Source organism: Pinus tabuliformis, chromosome 5_1, assembly GCF_031772625.1.
Source record: "Pinus tabuliformis cultivar Carrire ecotype Pingquan chromosome 5_1, CPIR1, whole genome shotgun sequence".
NCBI lineage: Eukaryota > Viridiplantae > Streptophyta > Pinopsida > Pinales > Pinaceae > Pinus > Pinus tabuliformis.
Genome location: NC_142305.1, coordinates 934,494,149 through 934,509,090, shown reverse-complemented (window position 1 = coordinate 934,509,090; position 14,942 = coordinate 934,494,149). Strand labels below are relative to the sequence as shown.

At 39.8% G+C, this 14,942-nt stretch overlaps 1 protein-coding gene across 4 annotated transcripts in view; it reads left to right on the top strand.

The window, feature by feature from the left end:
* LOC149167846 (exocyst complex component SEC6-like) overlaps positions 1–14,942 on the top strand; it is a 504,852-nt gene that overhangs the window by 207,028 nt on the left and 282,882 nt on the right. For all 4 annotated transcript variants that reach the window (XM_089433197.1, XM_089433196.1, XM_089433194.1 and 1 more), the window contains one exon: positions 14,783–14,891. In XM_089433197.1, the coding sequence (XP_089289323.1) occupies positions 14,783–14,891 (109 nt within the window). The remainder of the gene's footprint in view (positions 1–14,782; positions 14,892–14,942) is intronic.

Here is a 14,942-nt window from a genome sequence, read left to right as displayed (position 1 = left end):
TGGGTATTGGAGATCTTGTGTTTCTTAGCCTCTCTGACCAAAGTCTAGACCAGGACACCTGTCCGATGCTACAAAAACTAATGCTTCTTCTTAGCAGGGAAGGTGTTCTATCATGTCCACACAACACTTGATGAATATTCTATAGCCTGGATGACCTCATGCTCTTGATGTCTGACATCTGTGACAAACTGCCACTATCCACCAACTACTATTCATACTCTAATTCATGTACCACTTAGTCGCTGAACCATACTGCATTGGTGCTGCTGCTGACATTGCACTGTATCACTTGTACTATTACCAACTCTACTCTGCGCTGCCACTGTGTAATGTTCCAATTTGAATTTTATGGCTAATAACAGACACATGAACTAGGCTACAACAACTAGAATCACAAATATGCATGCACCATAAAAAACATCAAGAAAATGGGCAAATAAGTTGAGCCATTTTATTAAATTATGAGCCGTAAGTAGTACATATAGCAAGGTACAAGTGAACCTGGGCTTGCATAAGCAAGTTGGAGCAACCCAGGTGGAAGAGATGACCCCCAAGAGTTAGGAAACTTTGGCCCAATATCCTTCTGCGTAGACCCAAAAATTGGCAACTGTTGTTGCACTGGAAATGCTGAGAATGACCCTCTCTGGTGCCCGAAATCGCCTGAAAATGTAGCTGTAGCTTCTCCCAAAAATACTCAACCAAACCTAGAAAGGAATCTGCCCCAAACCAACCACCCAGAAAACCCACAAAATGGTGCAATTACCGACTGAATAATAAAATGTACTGTTGAACAAAAAGGAGATTTCTGGCCTGAACACTGCCCAGAAAATTCTGCAAATTTAACCTTGGACTCCTCTCAACAAACCCACAAAAACCCATAAAGGGTTTTGGCTAATTTTGAACTTCCAAAATTGCCCTCTTTTGGCACTACGCCCTCCTGAACCAAGACTGCATCCTCCAATGATGTAATGTGCTGAAATCCTCCTTATTTCTCCTCAATCTACAATAAGAATGATAAAGGAAATTTTCCTAGATGTAGGGGAGAGGTTTCACATCAAGTCCCAACACAAGATAGTTGAACCCAACTCCACAAAAACGTTGTCCAGTGACCCCCTGCATAGGCCCTAGGAAGATAAATTTGTTCCCCTCAATAGTAGTAACCTCTAGCTCCAAAACTTTCCATAAAGGCTAGACTCCCTCTCAAGTAACTCCACTAATTTTCTCCTGGAAAAACATCCTAGGAAGTTAGTTGAAATGAGTGGTACGATTTCTCTACTGCGTCCTCCCTAGAATGCGAATGGCTAAAGGAATTTGTTGAAATGTGCTACAGTACTCCACAAACTGTTGATTTGGGGTAGCATCGGATGTGGTCTAGCCACGAAAATTGGTGGAGAGGCTAAAACACATGAGATCTCGAATACCCAGAAATGGTTTGGGCGGATTCTAAACAATTTGGGAGATATTAAAATAATTAATATTTTTAATGGAGTACCTAAGTCTAAACTTGGGGAAAATAAAATATTAATGTGAATTAATATAAAATTGTGTTAGAAGGGTCCAAAAGTCATGGATCAAGCCAGAGTTAATTTTAGCCGTTGATTAGGGACTTAATCTTGACCATTGATTTGTCAACGAGAAAAGTATAAAAGGAGGCTTGAGGGTCACTTGGAGAACACAACGAGTTGATCAAGAATTCGATTTTCTGGGGCTGGGCTTGCTGAGGAAATCGAAGGAGTGATCAGAGTTGCAGCTGAGGGCCAATGAATACAGAAGCAGAGAGGCAGAGATAGTACCGGGAGGATCAACGCAGAAGCCGAGAGAGAGGGACGCAGAGCCAGCCAGAGGTTCATGCAGAGCTAGCCAGGGATCACACAGAGGCAGCCAGGAGCTACGTAGTGCCTCAGAGAGCCAGCGTGGGTGACGTAGGGGCTCTAAGGGCTGACGCAGTGCCTCCAGAGGCTGACGTAGGGTGAGCTAGGGAGAAGCTGGGCAGACGCTGGGACAGAAAGGGCTAACACAGTCCCTATAGGCAGACGCTGGGGTTTTTGTGGGGCAGAATGGAGCTGGGAGCTGTCGGAGTGTTTATCCGGGGTTTCAGCCGGAACATCTGCTTCCGAGTAGAGAGGTACTACTGCCGAGATTATTCTCTGTTGGGTGAGCTGGTTTTGGAACCCAAATTGTATTCAGAAACTGCATAATAATAAAACCCTTAGATAGCTGCACCGTTTTTCCTGCATTGGGTTTTTTCGGGGACATTGGTCCAAAAACAACAGTGTCACTTGTGTGCTTGTTTTGTTTCCTTCAGTTGATGATTTGTAATGTGTTGAGCATGTACTTGTATTTATTTCCAGTATTTATATGGTAAATAACTTGTTAATTAACAGAACAAGTAGGCAGGAATAAAGCAGTAAAGTACATGAAGGGTTTCTAACGTGCTAGACTTAGAAATTCCAACACAAACCTTCTCACCAAATTAGCAATAGCTTGCCTCCCTAGGGTGACACTCGAAGTCTATTAAAAGAAGGGTGAGTTCTCCCCTTGGAGAACTCTGTGTTAAGCAACACTTGTGACTTAGCTAAATAGCTTGAGCAACAAAGGAAATAGATGAGTAAACAAAAGGCCCCAATAACTTCTATGCTCCTTCTATTTATAACTTTTTCTTGCTTCCTCATGTGGGTCCCTCCATCCAATATTTCGACCTCCTTCCCTTAGTAATTTGATTTTCTCTCCAAGTGCGTATTTCTTGTAGGTGTGGCACCCACATTCCACTAGAAAATTAATTTTCTATTTCTCCTAAGTCCCATACACCAAAAATGTCTCCAATGCTCAATTTACAAAATTGTGCTATGCTTAGCACCTCCCCAATAAGCTCCATTCACTCCCTTAGATGAAAAATCAAAATTGGGGACATTACACACTGGCTCTGCAACTGTCTTCTGAGTCTATGACTACAACAAGCCTTTGCACTATCCACTGAGTAACTGTCTGCACTGCAACTGCTTTGTGGTCCTCAACATCTGACTGCAACTAGTTCTGCAACTGTCCCTCAAGATCTGACTGCACCATGATGACACTGATCCATTTGCTAGTAATAACTGTGGGTCCTTGTAGCAAAGGTCTTGATCTGTGAGCAAACATCTATTTGATGCTATCCTCCATGGATCTTGCCCAAATATCTACAACTTTGGGAACTAGAGCTCAAGATCTCCCCACTTCTCTCCTGGAGGTATAGGTGCATACAATGCGAAATCATCCTCCAACCTGTTGGACAAATTGCCAATCTCTGCCGAAGCTGCTGCTTGCTCCTGCTTCTCCTTCTTGTCCTTCTTCCTCTTGGGACACTAAGTACTGTAGTGACCAAACTCACCACATTTGAAGCACTTGATATTCAACGAATCCTTCTTTTTCTTTTCTCCTCCCTATGAGCCTTGCCCTTGACTTGGACCTTTCTTTTCCTTCCCTTTGATGCAAGGACAACATTCTCCTCATTCTTCACACTCTTCGGTCCTTTGCTATCGCTGCCGCTGATATTGCTCTCAACCAGAGCAAGCCTCATATCTTCCTGTGTGAAAGCAACCCACAATCGATCCCAACCAGGTAGATTATCTCATCTAGTGATACCTTGGACGACGGTAGTCCACTCTAGGGTGAAGCCATTGAGAGTTGTACGCACTAGCTCACTCTCTTGAGGTGCTTCTCCAACTACTGTAAGCGCATCTCGGACATTCTAAATTCTGGTGAGATAAGGAGTGACTCCTTCACCCTTATGCAACCTAGTAGTTCTCAACTTCTCTTTCAAGAATATCTTTCGGTTCTCAGAAGGATTCTGGTAAGGCGTGGTGAACTGCATCCCACATTTCTTTGGTCGTATTCTTGGTCGCTAAGTGTGAGACAATATGATCCCAAACTCCATCGAGGATCAACTGCTTCGCCTTGGCCATCTGCTTATTGTAATTCTCTAGTTGTCGCGGGTCTATATGCACGACTACAACTCTCTCTGTATACGTCTTCAGACCATGCTCATCTAGTAGGAAAGACATTCTAACTTTCCAGATACAATAATTTGAGGCTCCATCTAGCCTATCCTGATCTCGAAGTCCTATTGAGGCCATTTCTACAAAACTCAAAACTAGGAAAATAAATAGGAATCTCCTCCCTTTCCTGCTTGGCTACTTGCTCTACTTCTCGCATTCCCTCCCGAAATGCACAAATTTGTTCTGTTGCTTCCTTTTGCTAATGGAAATCATGGATTTCCTCCTACCAGTGGGATTTGGAAATCCTCGAAGAAATTCATTTGTGTGTGCTTTTTCTCTTCCTTGCCCAACGCTGATTCTGTTACTGCAAAACAACTGCAAAATCACTGTACCTAGATCTGCACAATGAAGTCACTGATCTACTCATCGAAATTTCTTCCCGACAAATCCACTACTTGCTGGAACAACTATTGGGCTATTCGAACTTTTCTTGCACCCGCAACTGGTAATCAAACTCGTCTTCCCAACAATTTGAACTTCTTGGCTGGCCCTATATGCAAACCTAGAAGAAATTTGCTCAGAGTCCCTCTGAACTGTGAAATTTCTCCTCTTTGCTATTGAGCTCTTGATTTGATACAAAACACTGCTCTAATACCATGTGAAATTTCCTTGAAATACAACAAATGGAATTTATTCTTCTAATTGATTAATTATACAATTTATTTTTGTTATGACAAAATAATGAATATATCACATTGCAATTTCTTCACCATAATAATACTACAGAAAATAAAACAGAAAATGAGAAAATATAGCGCACACAAAAGTCTTCGGAAGGGGAAAACCAATGCAGCAGATGAGGATTTTATTAATATTCTTTAGCAACAAAAATTATGAGTACAATCTGGATGCCAAACTGGCAATCCTCTCCAGAGGAATCATTGGCAAAAATTATTGAGGGAGTTTTCCCCTTCTCCACAAGCAATCCGACAACAATCTGGCCACTTGAACTAGCACCTGGAACACCCTTGGGCAGGCTTCTGCATTGCCTTTGCGCAACCTGTAACTCACACTGCCCAGAACTGCCTTTGATCAAGAGCCTTTGGAAGTGATTCTTCGACCCTCTGGAAAATTATCTCGCCCTTTGACACCTAAACTGACCTCTTCCCCAACAAAATCACACTACCTCAATGAGGCTTTGCGTAGGCCCCTGCGCAACCTCCTGTGGAATAATTTCGACCTGCTCTCGCTGACTCTTTCGGCACTGGAATCCTCCACCAGATCACACTATTGCTGCTCATCTGCCTCTGCTACTCATCTCCTAGCTCGAATTCTCTTTATGACTAAATCTCTGTTCTTTGGGAAATTTGATTTGCCTAGATCATCCACTAGCTCGATGTGTCTATCTCCAACCCATTGTCCTGCTCTTATAATCTCTCGTTGGTGAACCAATGACCATGAATAGATCTCCATCAATGGCTAAAATCATCTCAAATACAATCCATGTGAGTTTCTAGAGCATTTTCACATTTCTCAATTAATTCCCTTTAATTAATCGATTTCCCTAAGTTAGACTTAGACATTTTTTAAAATATCGATCAATTAATTTAATTGAACTGTCTCTGGGTGTTTTCTCTCTAAACCTTTTCTGGTTATTGCAGATCTTGTGTTTCTTAGCCTCTCTGACCAAAGTCGAGACTAGAACACCTGTCCAATGATACAAAAACTAACAGCCATTTGTAAAGTTATCAACCTTAAAGGTGTAAAAGATGTCAAAGATGACATTTTTATAGTTCACTTTTCTAGATAATCAATGAACATTGCAATTAGCTACCTAGAAGACTTGGTGGATGGGAGTAACACCTATGTGGTCTTCAGATTGAGTTTCAGATGAATACTCAAGGGACTTCTTGGTTTGGATGACTAGAAACTTAAAAAATAGCCTCTTCAGTCAGCCTCTGGGCAGAAGGAACATTTAAGGAGTTCAAAATCAATCTACTGATTCTGTTGTCAAATACGAGAGTGATAGCAAACTGGGATTGAACACCAATGGTGGGTTATGGAGATTCCAGGAGGAAAGAAGTCAAGTGTTTGTTCAAACATGTAAGTCACTTAGTTCGGATACTTTTATTCATGAAATTCGAGATTCGCCAAATTTGAAGAAATGAGGAATTAATTCCTTCACATTTGTCCTTTATATTCGGCCGAATCTCATTTTCATAATTTTCAAATTTCAATTAAATTTGTCAGTGGTTTCATTCCTTTTAAAGAGGAATTCATTTATTTCTTATATAACTATAAGATTTTATTGTTCAAATTTATAGTTTATGGGTCAAGGCTCAATATTTTTTGCCATGGGCATGCTCATTTTTTCTAGCCCTGTTATACTCATCAAGCAACATTGATTATAAACAATACCTTGCTCAGTTTTGTTCTTGGAGATTTGGGTTTGACCTTAATTTCATTGACAAAAGCATGGCTCTACCTTGGCATATCCAGTGACTTGATGAACTCCACAGGATTCCTGGAGCCTTGCTTGCCCAAAAAGAATTGTACACTTTATTTGAAGAGAAATCAAAATGCAGCTGCAATGGAAATCTGAATGCCACTGCATTCAGGACCATAAGATTCCTGCAGTCTTGCTAGCCCAAAAAGAATCATACACCTTACCCGAAGTGAAATCAGAATGCAGTTGCAGTCGCAGTTGGAATTGGAATGTCACTCCAGGACCACCGCCTTGAATCCCGATTCCCCATTGACACATGTGCCCACATTTTAACATATAGGCTTAGGAATAAATTAATATAAATTAGTAAATTATGTTATATATATAAAAATGAATTTTAATATTCTTAAAATTGTCTATTCTAAAAATAAATTATTTGAAATTATATATATCTTCTTGAATTTAATGTATATATATTTTATGTGATTGGCTTGCTATTTTTATTTTTGTCATATGTTTTTAATGTGTGTATTATTAAATTTATGACATTTTAGTTTTTTAAGTTTTATGGTCTGTTGATTTGGGGTAGCATCGGATGTGCTCTAGGCACGAAAATTGGTGGAGAGGCTGAGGCACATGAGATCTCCAATACCCAGAAAGGGTTTGGGCAGATTCTAAACAGTTTGGGAGATATTAAAATAATTAATATTATTAATGGAGTCTCTAAGTCTAAACTTTGGGAAAATAAAATATTAATGTGAATTAATATAAAACTGTGTTAGAATGGTCCAAAAGTCATGGATCAAGCCAGATCTAATCTTAGCCGTTGATTAGGGACTTAATATCGGCTGTTGATTTGTCAACGAGAAAAGTATAAGAGGAGGCTTGAGGGTCACTTGTAGAACATACCAAGAGATCAAGATTTCGACTTTCTGGGGTTGGGTTTGCTGAGAAAGTTTAGAGAGTGATCAGAGTTGCAGTTGAGGGGCAGTGAATATAGAAGCAGAGAGGCAGAGATAGCACCTGGAGGATCAGTGCAGTAACTGAAGAGAGGGATGCAGAAGCAGCCAAGGGTTCACGTAGAGCCAGCCAGGGCTCACACAGTGCCTCAGAGGGCCAGCGTGGGTGACGCAAAGGGCCAGAGGGCTGACATAGTGCCTCTAGAGGTTGACACAGAGGGCCAGAGGGCTGATGCAGTGCCTCCACAGGTTGACGCAGCCCAAGTCAGAGTGACGTTGGGCTAACGCTGGGCCAGAGAGAGGCTGACACAGTCCCTAGAGGCTGATGCTGGGGTTTCGTGGGGAAGATTGGAGTTGTGAAGCTGCCGGAGTGTTTATCCGGGGCTTTAATCGAAATATCTGCTTCTGAGTAGAGAGGTACTACTGCCGAGATTTTTCTTTGTTGGGTGAGCCGGATTTGACACCTAGATTGTATTCTGAAATTGCTTAATAAATCAAACCCTCAGATAGCTGCACCAGTTTTCCCGCAATGGGTTTTTTCGTGGACATTAGTCCAAAAACAACGGTGTCACTTGTATACTTGTTTCTATTTCCTTCAGTTGATGATTTGTAATGTGTTGAGCATGTACTTGTATTTATTTCCAGTATTTACATGGTAAATAACTTGTTAATTAATAGAACAAGTAGGTAGGAATAAATCAGTAAAGTGCATGAAGGGTTTCTAACGTGTCAAACTTAGAAATTCCAACATAGTCTATCAAATTTAATGCCAAATTTTATTGCCAAATTTTTCATTGTCGAACTTAAAGGTCGTCAAACTCAAACTTGAATCGAGTGACTTAAGCTGGCAGCGAGGGTGAATAGTGTGTTAGAATATTTCTGTTGAACAGGGGTGGGGTGGGGTTTTGGAGTAATGTCAACATACAAATGTATAATGTGTGTTTCAATCATTTAATGTCAACTCTTAGTAACATTAATGGAATGACATGTGCCCAAAATGTGATAATGAATCTTATTGCAAGGGCTAGGTAGTCAAAGCACCATAACTATACGAGGCTGCTATAGATAACATAACGAGAGATAATGAGCTTGTTAGAGTCGAATGTATATGAGATCATGGGCAGCCTATGTTGGGTTAGCTTCATGATGTATTGCGACAGCATTAATATGAAAAACATTAACTCCTGTACCTGAAATATTAGATCAGCCAGTTTCAAAAAGATTCCATCCTTGTACTTGCCAAGTGAAAATGCTCTCAAGAGGGATCTTGGGCTTATCTTCCAAAGAGAACCATTGCTTTCTGTTCACTATCTTTGAGAGAGTTCAGAGTGTATTGTAGCACTGATATCATGCATATCAGACTTATTTCAAGTTGTACCAGTGCCAACATTTATGTGTGATGAAGTAGCTTATCCCTCTACAAAGTTCTGGAGGAAAATTCGTTATGGAGGATTACTTTGCAGAGGTCGCTTGTTCATCAAGCAAGGCTAAATACATGCTTGGAGACTCTTTGTAATCTTGATTTTAGGATAAGTCCATTCTTGTTCTTAGCACCTAATAAACATTTCAAAATGGATAAATCATCCCTTGACGAGGGTGCACTTACTTGTGCTATCTCATCATGGTGGTTTTTGATTTCAGGGAGTATTTACCAGCCGATAGAGCATTTCCTTGTGTTGATCTACATGTGAAGAGGGGTGCTGATCTTTTGCTTGATTTAGACCTGCTGTTATGTGTTTCTTACTAGCAATTTAGCACTGCTTTTAGGACAGATTAGCATGTGGATGAGTTCTGAGTTTGAGATGCTATTGTCACTGTTTTTGGTGCTATGCATGTTGTTTATTTCTAGCAGACGGGGCACTCCTTTTGAGATATGGCAGCATGTTGCATGATGCTTTTGAACTAGTCATGCATGACGTGATGGTGTTATCATCTTCAATTTTAATTGAGCATGTAGGACACAGCTATGGGTACTAATCATAGCATGAGATTAGCATGCTTTTGTGATTGTGTGGGTGTTTTTCTTATGGTCTACTCCTAATATATGAGGGCACTAATTTTGGAGCATATAGAGCTTCTTTTAGGGGCTGGATTTGGTATATGCTCACTTGGAGGATATGTTTAACACTTATTTTGTGGCATGTTGAACGTATGCAAGCTACAATGCAGGTTAAAATGAAGATGCCTCCTCATTAGTCCAGAAAGGCAGCTAATTAGTATTCTTAGACAGCATACACTTCAATATTGAATGTCATTAAGTGTATATCAATGCTTATAGGTGCTCTTATGCTGTAGAAATGGTACACAAATATATTGGAAGCGGATAAGGTCCACCCACCAAAGAAAACAGATGATGGGAAGCTATATACTCCAGCAGCAGTTGATTTATTTAGAATTCTTGGTGAGCAAGTGCAGATTGTGCAGGAAAATAGCACCGATGTAATGTTATATCGGATAGCACTTTCTGTTATTCAGGTAGAACAATAACTCTATCGAATTGTTGTGTTATGTTGGTAAGCATTTGCTAAAGACAGTTCAACATTTGAACAGTGATTAGCCTGCCACTTATATCTTGGTGTGTTGGAATTTGGAAGTGAATGATATAATAGTACAATATAGAATAAGCCCAATAGATTGGGCTATTTGGTTGTTGCCATTGTTTTTGGGTATTTGGCCAGATCCATACAAGCAAGTGCCCAGTTCAAAACACCCCTGGGTGAGCTGCATTAGTGCACACTAGAGGTTTACCAGGGATGCTATCAATGCGTGTGGGTAGGATTCCTTGGGTTTCACCACAATATTTTCCTTGGGGAAAAAGAGTACAATATGGAATTACAGAGTAAAATTTAGAGTGTTTTTGCTCTTGCTCAATGGATGGAAGCAGCTCATCGATTTCATAAAATTTTCTCTTTTAGTCAGCTTGAGTGTTTTAAGTTGAATATTTAAACTTTCCTAGCCTACTTTAGTTTTTCATCTACAGCTTAGGTTTCTCGTCTGTGGCATCCATGACGTTTATGAACATTAGGGTGTTTCTTTTCAATTTTGCGGATGTTGTAATTTCTTAAATTATGATTTTCACTGTAAATTGAAATATCATCCAAAACCTCAGTTACAGATTTTCCAAGATATGGATTGTAAAGTTGGTTCATCAATTGTGTATACAAGTTGTTACACCTAGAAATACGTTTCCTAGAAAGGAACCAAAGGCGCCTGGATAACTTTACGGCAATGCTGCAGGAAACACCTAATTTGGCCACATTCTAATACTTGAAATACCTGGAAATGCTGAAGCAGGTACAAAACGTCTTGGAAACATTGTCAGTTTTACTGTATGGTGTTTCCAAATATGGAAACATCATACAAAATGGACAATGGCATTTCCAAGCCATTTCAGCCATTCCTGTTGATGTTTCAAGTGCCTTTTTGAAAGATTTTGGGCCTGCCGAAGTGCTTGAAATGTCACCTTGTTTGTGTCCCTGACCCCTAAAAACAAAATAGAGATAGGGGATTGAGCTTTGAGGAGTTTGTCACCTTGGTAATTAATGGTAATACGGCTTAAAAACCCACCTCCGATGCTCATTGGACTTAATCTGGAGAAAGTAGAACTTCATATACCATTCAAAATTTGGTAGATTTAACATTTTTCAGGAATTCAGGGTCAACAAGATTGTAGCATTTCCACTGTGTTAGCACACAAACCAACAATTTAGCTCAAAGTGCCAAAGATGGATGCTAGCTTTGTAAAACTCAGGAGGTTGACTGCTATCGCCTCATCGGTTCTCCCTTGCACATTAGACTTAGGAAAAGTATTGTAGTGAAGGGGTTTCCCAATGGGTTAACAATGCTCACTTCGTGTGGTAAGTGTGGGAGAAGAGAGAACCTAGCAACAAGATTGACGAATGGAATGAAAACTGTAATGGGCTTGGGTGTTGATTGAAAAGGAGTTTGGTGCCTACCTTGCTTTGGCTATGGGTTGACACTTAGCCTATCTTGAGGCTTAATCCTTGTATTAGGCCTTGGGATTCTAGGAAACCATAGGTGCATGCAGTAAATTCCACGAAGAAAACACTTGGATGTTTCAAGATATTAATGGTGAGAAGAGTGTATGCTAGCACTTCCAATGTCATGTCCCTTATCAAACACATTTGTAACAGGGTGTTGCTACACAATTTTGCACAATTTTGACTAAGGAAGAGAACCCATCATTTTCGACTTAGGGACTTAGGAGGCAATTCGACTTAATTTGGTTGCTAGTGGAATGTGTGGGCCACCCACATGGGAATTCGAATTGGCCCATTCGAATAACTTGGAGGGAAAGTCGAATAGGTGGATGGAGGGGCCCACATGAGGCTAGGGAGGCCCAAGGAGTTATAAGGAGGGAGCAACTCTCATTTTTGGATTTCATTCATACATCTTGCAAACAAAATCACTTGACTGTTCACTCCGCTGTTTAGCTGAGTCAACCGGCTGTTTAGCCACGAATCTCTCAAAGCAGGAGATTCAACCTCTACTTTGGGGACCCATCTGTGCCCACCCTAGAGAGGCAGTTCTATAGGGATTTCAGGTGTTCCGGGCCAGTTACAATAGCACCACCAACCAACACAGAGCAGGGAGTGCGTATTTCTGGCCAGCCAGAGAATACGCAAAGGAAGATAGAGGCCAATAGAGATCAGATTGTTTGCCGGAGAGTTAGAGCGATGAAATAGCAGCAATAGACCAGCATTTTTGCTGAGTTTTACAGCCAGCAGAGCCAACATTCCAGCAGTTCGAATCACTGGGCTAGGGGACAACGCAGAGGTCACTCAACAATTTTTCTTGAAGCTTAGGAGTAGGTGTCTTAGGCTAAGAGCTCGCCTGGGAAGTTAGGGATTGGATAGCAAGGGTCAACCCAACACTTTGGGGGCATTTCTGGGAGGATTTACAGGCAGTTTCCAGCAGGCCGAGTTTTGCAGTTGTAGTTGAGGTTAGGCTCCAAGGGGGTCAAATTTCAAAAGTCTAAACCAGCCAAAATCCTTTCTAGTTTTCTGGGTTTTGGACAAGGATCCCACATATAAAGTTTCATAATTTTCTGAGCATCAGAGGTGGGGGTTTAAGCCGTATTTTTGCAGCAGACAATGTAGAATTGTTGGGGATTGAATTGTGCCTTTGGGGGTCGATTTTGGGAAGTCCAAATTGGGCCAAACCATTTCTGGGTTTTTGTGGGTATGGCTGAGATGGGTGCTGTCCTTTTGGGCTATTTGATGGCTTTTATTCTTATCTAAGTAGAGCTCAGCCATGCAAGGATTAATTTTGTGGTCATGTTCTTCTATTTTTAGTCATCTGTAGTTTGCTCCACATGGTAAGGATTTTCATTTTTATTTTGGCAAATGGGGTGGAGAGACCATGCTTTTGTTATTTGAGGAAGAATAGAAATTTAGCCTTTAGATGAGGAGACTTTTTCTGTGTAAAGGAAATGCCAGGTAAGTAAATCAAGATTGGTTTCTTTTGTATTCTTTCCACCATCCGTTCTCCCTTCCCTCCTATCATATTTGGATGTTTGAGCAGTGGTCATATTGTTCACATAGATAAAATCCTAGACACACTGCTACTGCAGATTTCATTCTTATCTCTGTGAGTTGTGCAAGATAAGGATCTTAGATTTTGTTTGTATCTCCCTTGGTAGTTTGGTTAATCTGAATCAAGGTTTTAAGACTCAGATTTCACAAAATCTTAGCCAGTGTGGGAATCGGCAAACTTGGTTAAGGACTTAATAGAACTTGACAAAAATAAGAAAACTCAAATTACATGGAATTTTGTGCATAAAAACTAACAATGATGTTTCCAATCAATATAATTTCTAAAATATTAGTATATCAATTAATTGATCTCATCAAATATGATAATATAAAATTTGATATGTGACATTTGTATCAAAATCTGAAACCAGGGAAGATTTAAATGACTAGAGCAATGACTAGGTTTATATTAGTGTTCCGTTCAATGCAGAACCCACGATTGTGGCACCAACTTGTTACTTTGATTATAGAAATATGCTGAAGTATATAGTTAAGGGAAACAGTTACATGACAACCCAGCTAATGAAGAACTTTAAAATTCCTTTGATGACAAAAATATTAAAGCATGTGCTTGAATCGAAATAAGCAGATTTGAAGTTCTGTATTCTAATTTTTAAAGAGCTTTGTTAAAAAATTGTTTTGCATTGCATGGGATACTGATTTTTTACATTGCTTGAGGTCTTGCTTGTCATTTCATGTAGCCACATGAACGTTCTTGCTCACAACTCTTGTTATAATTTAGCATAGCTGATTGGTATTTTGAATTCATTTTCCTTGTTCTCTTACTCTGTAGAATTTGGATGCAATGGTCTATTTGATTCTTTCTGTGCAGTTAATAGTTCCCTATGGAATTCATAATACTATCGTGACTAGAAACCTCTGCAAATGATGGACATCATACATGCTTGTCTGTGCATGATATGATTAGAGGGTAAGAATATTGGTGAAATGAGTTTTGCAGGTGCAGCTGAAGACAGGATATGGATGAGATGGATAATGTAGAAGAAATTGAAAATTGTACTACAAAGATAGTTGTAAAGTTCTAGGCTAGTTTTGGGTGAGTACTTGCTTTAGGAACATCTCAATCAAACTCGGAAAGACTCGTGAGTGTTGGTCAAGTCTCACAACATTAATCTGAATGAGATCACACAGCGCTTTTGGCTAAGCTGCTCTAATTTAATGAAGACAGAGATGGTCCTATCTCTTTGGTTTATGCTATATGTCTAATGAACGAGAATTCTTTTGTGTGATTGCTCTCTTATTATTTGCAGATTCTGATTTGGTATTCTTGTATCTATAGTCATTCTTGCAATTGCCCTATAGATATTCTTCTCACTTGTAATTACTTCTCTCTATCTCCTAAGTGGACTAAGGCATTGGTCACATAGAAAAATCAAGTTATAAGTTTCTTACTCTCAGGGATACCCTTTTGAGTTAGAAAAGCACTAACTCAGAAGTGAAAGGGATTGTGGCAGTGATGGAGGCACCTTACCTGGTTTGTTTGTTTTTGGATTCCTCAAAGGACAATTCTGAGTGATATTAAGACCATTATTACTGCGTCCATTTATTTCCATCTAGTGTTGTGTGTGCACTGAAAATTAACAGTTTATTATGTGAGTACTATATCATAAAAATCTGTTATTTTTTTTCCTTCTTTATGACTTGATTTCTCGTGCTATATTGGATTTCAGAATCATGTTTATGTGGCAGTCTTCTATGCTATGCTGTTCATAATAGTCAATGTCTGCTTATTCTATAAAATGATTAGTACTTTTGCATGGGGATGTATGCATGGAGTCCTATATTATTTGTTGAATGGAAAGTAAAGTGTTTTCCTGTGGGTTACAGATATGAAATATTTCAATTGACAGTGCAGCTTTATACCGAGAGATTTATTCAAATGCTTAGGTTGCTGAGTGACAGAGCAAATGAGTTGTCAAATATTGAGATTCTAAAGGTTTGTTATGCAATATTATTAACTTTGTGAGTTCTATTAACCACAATGCAA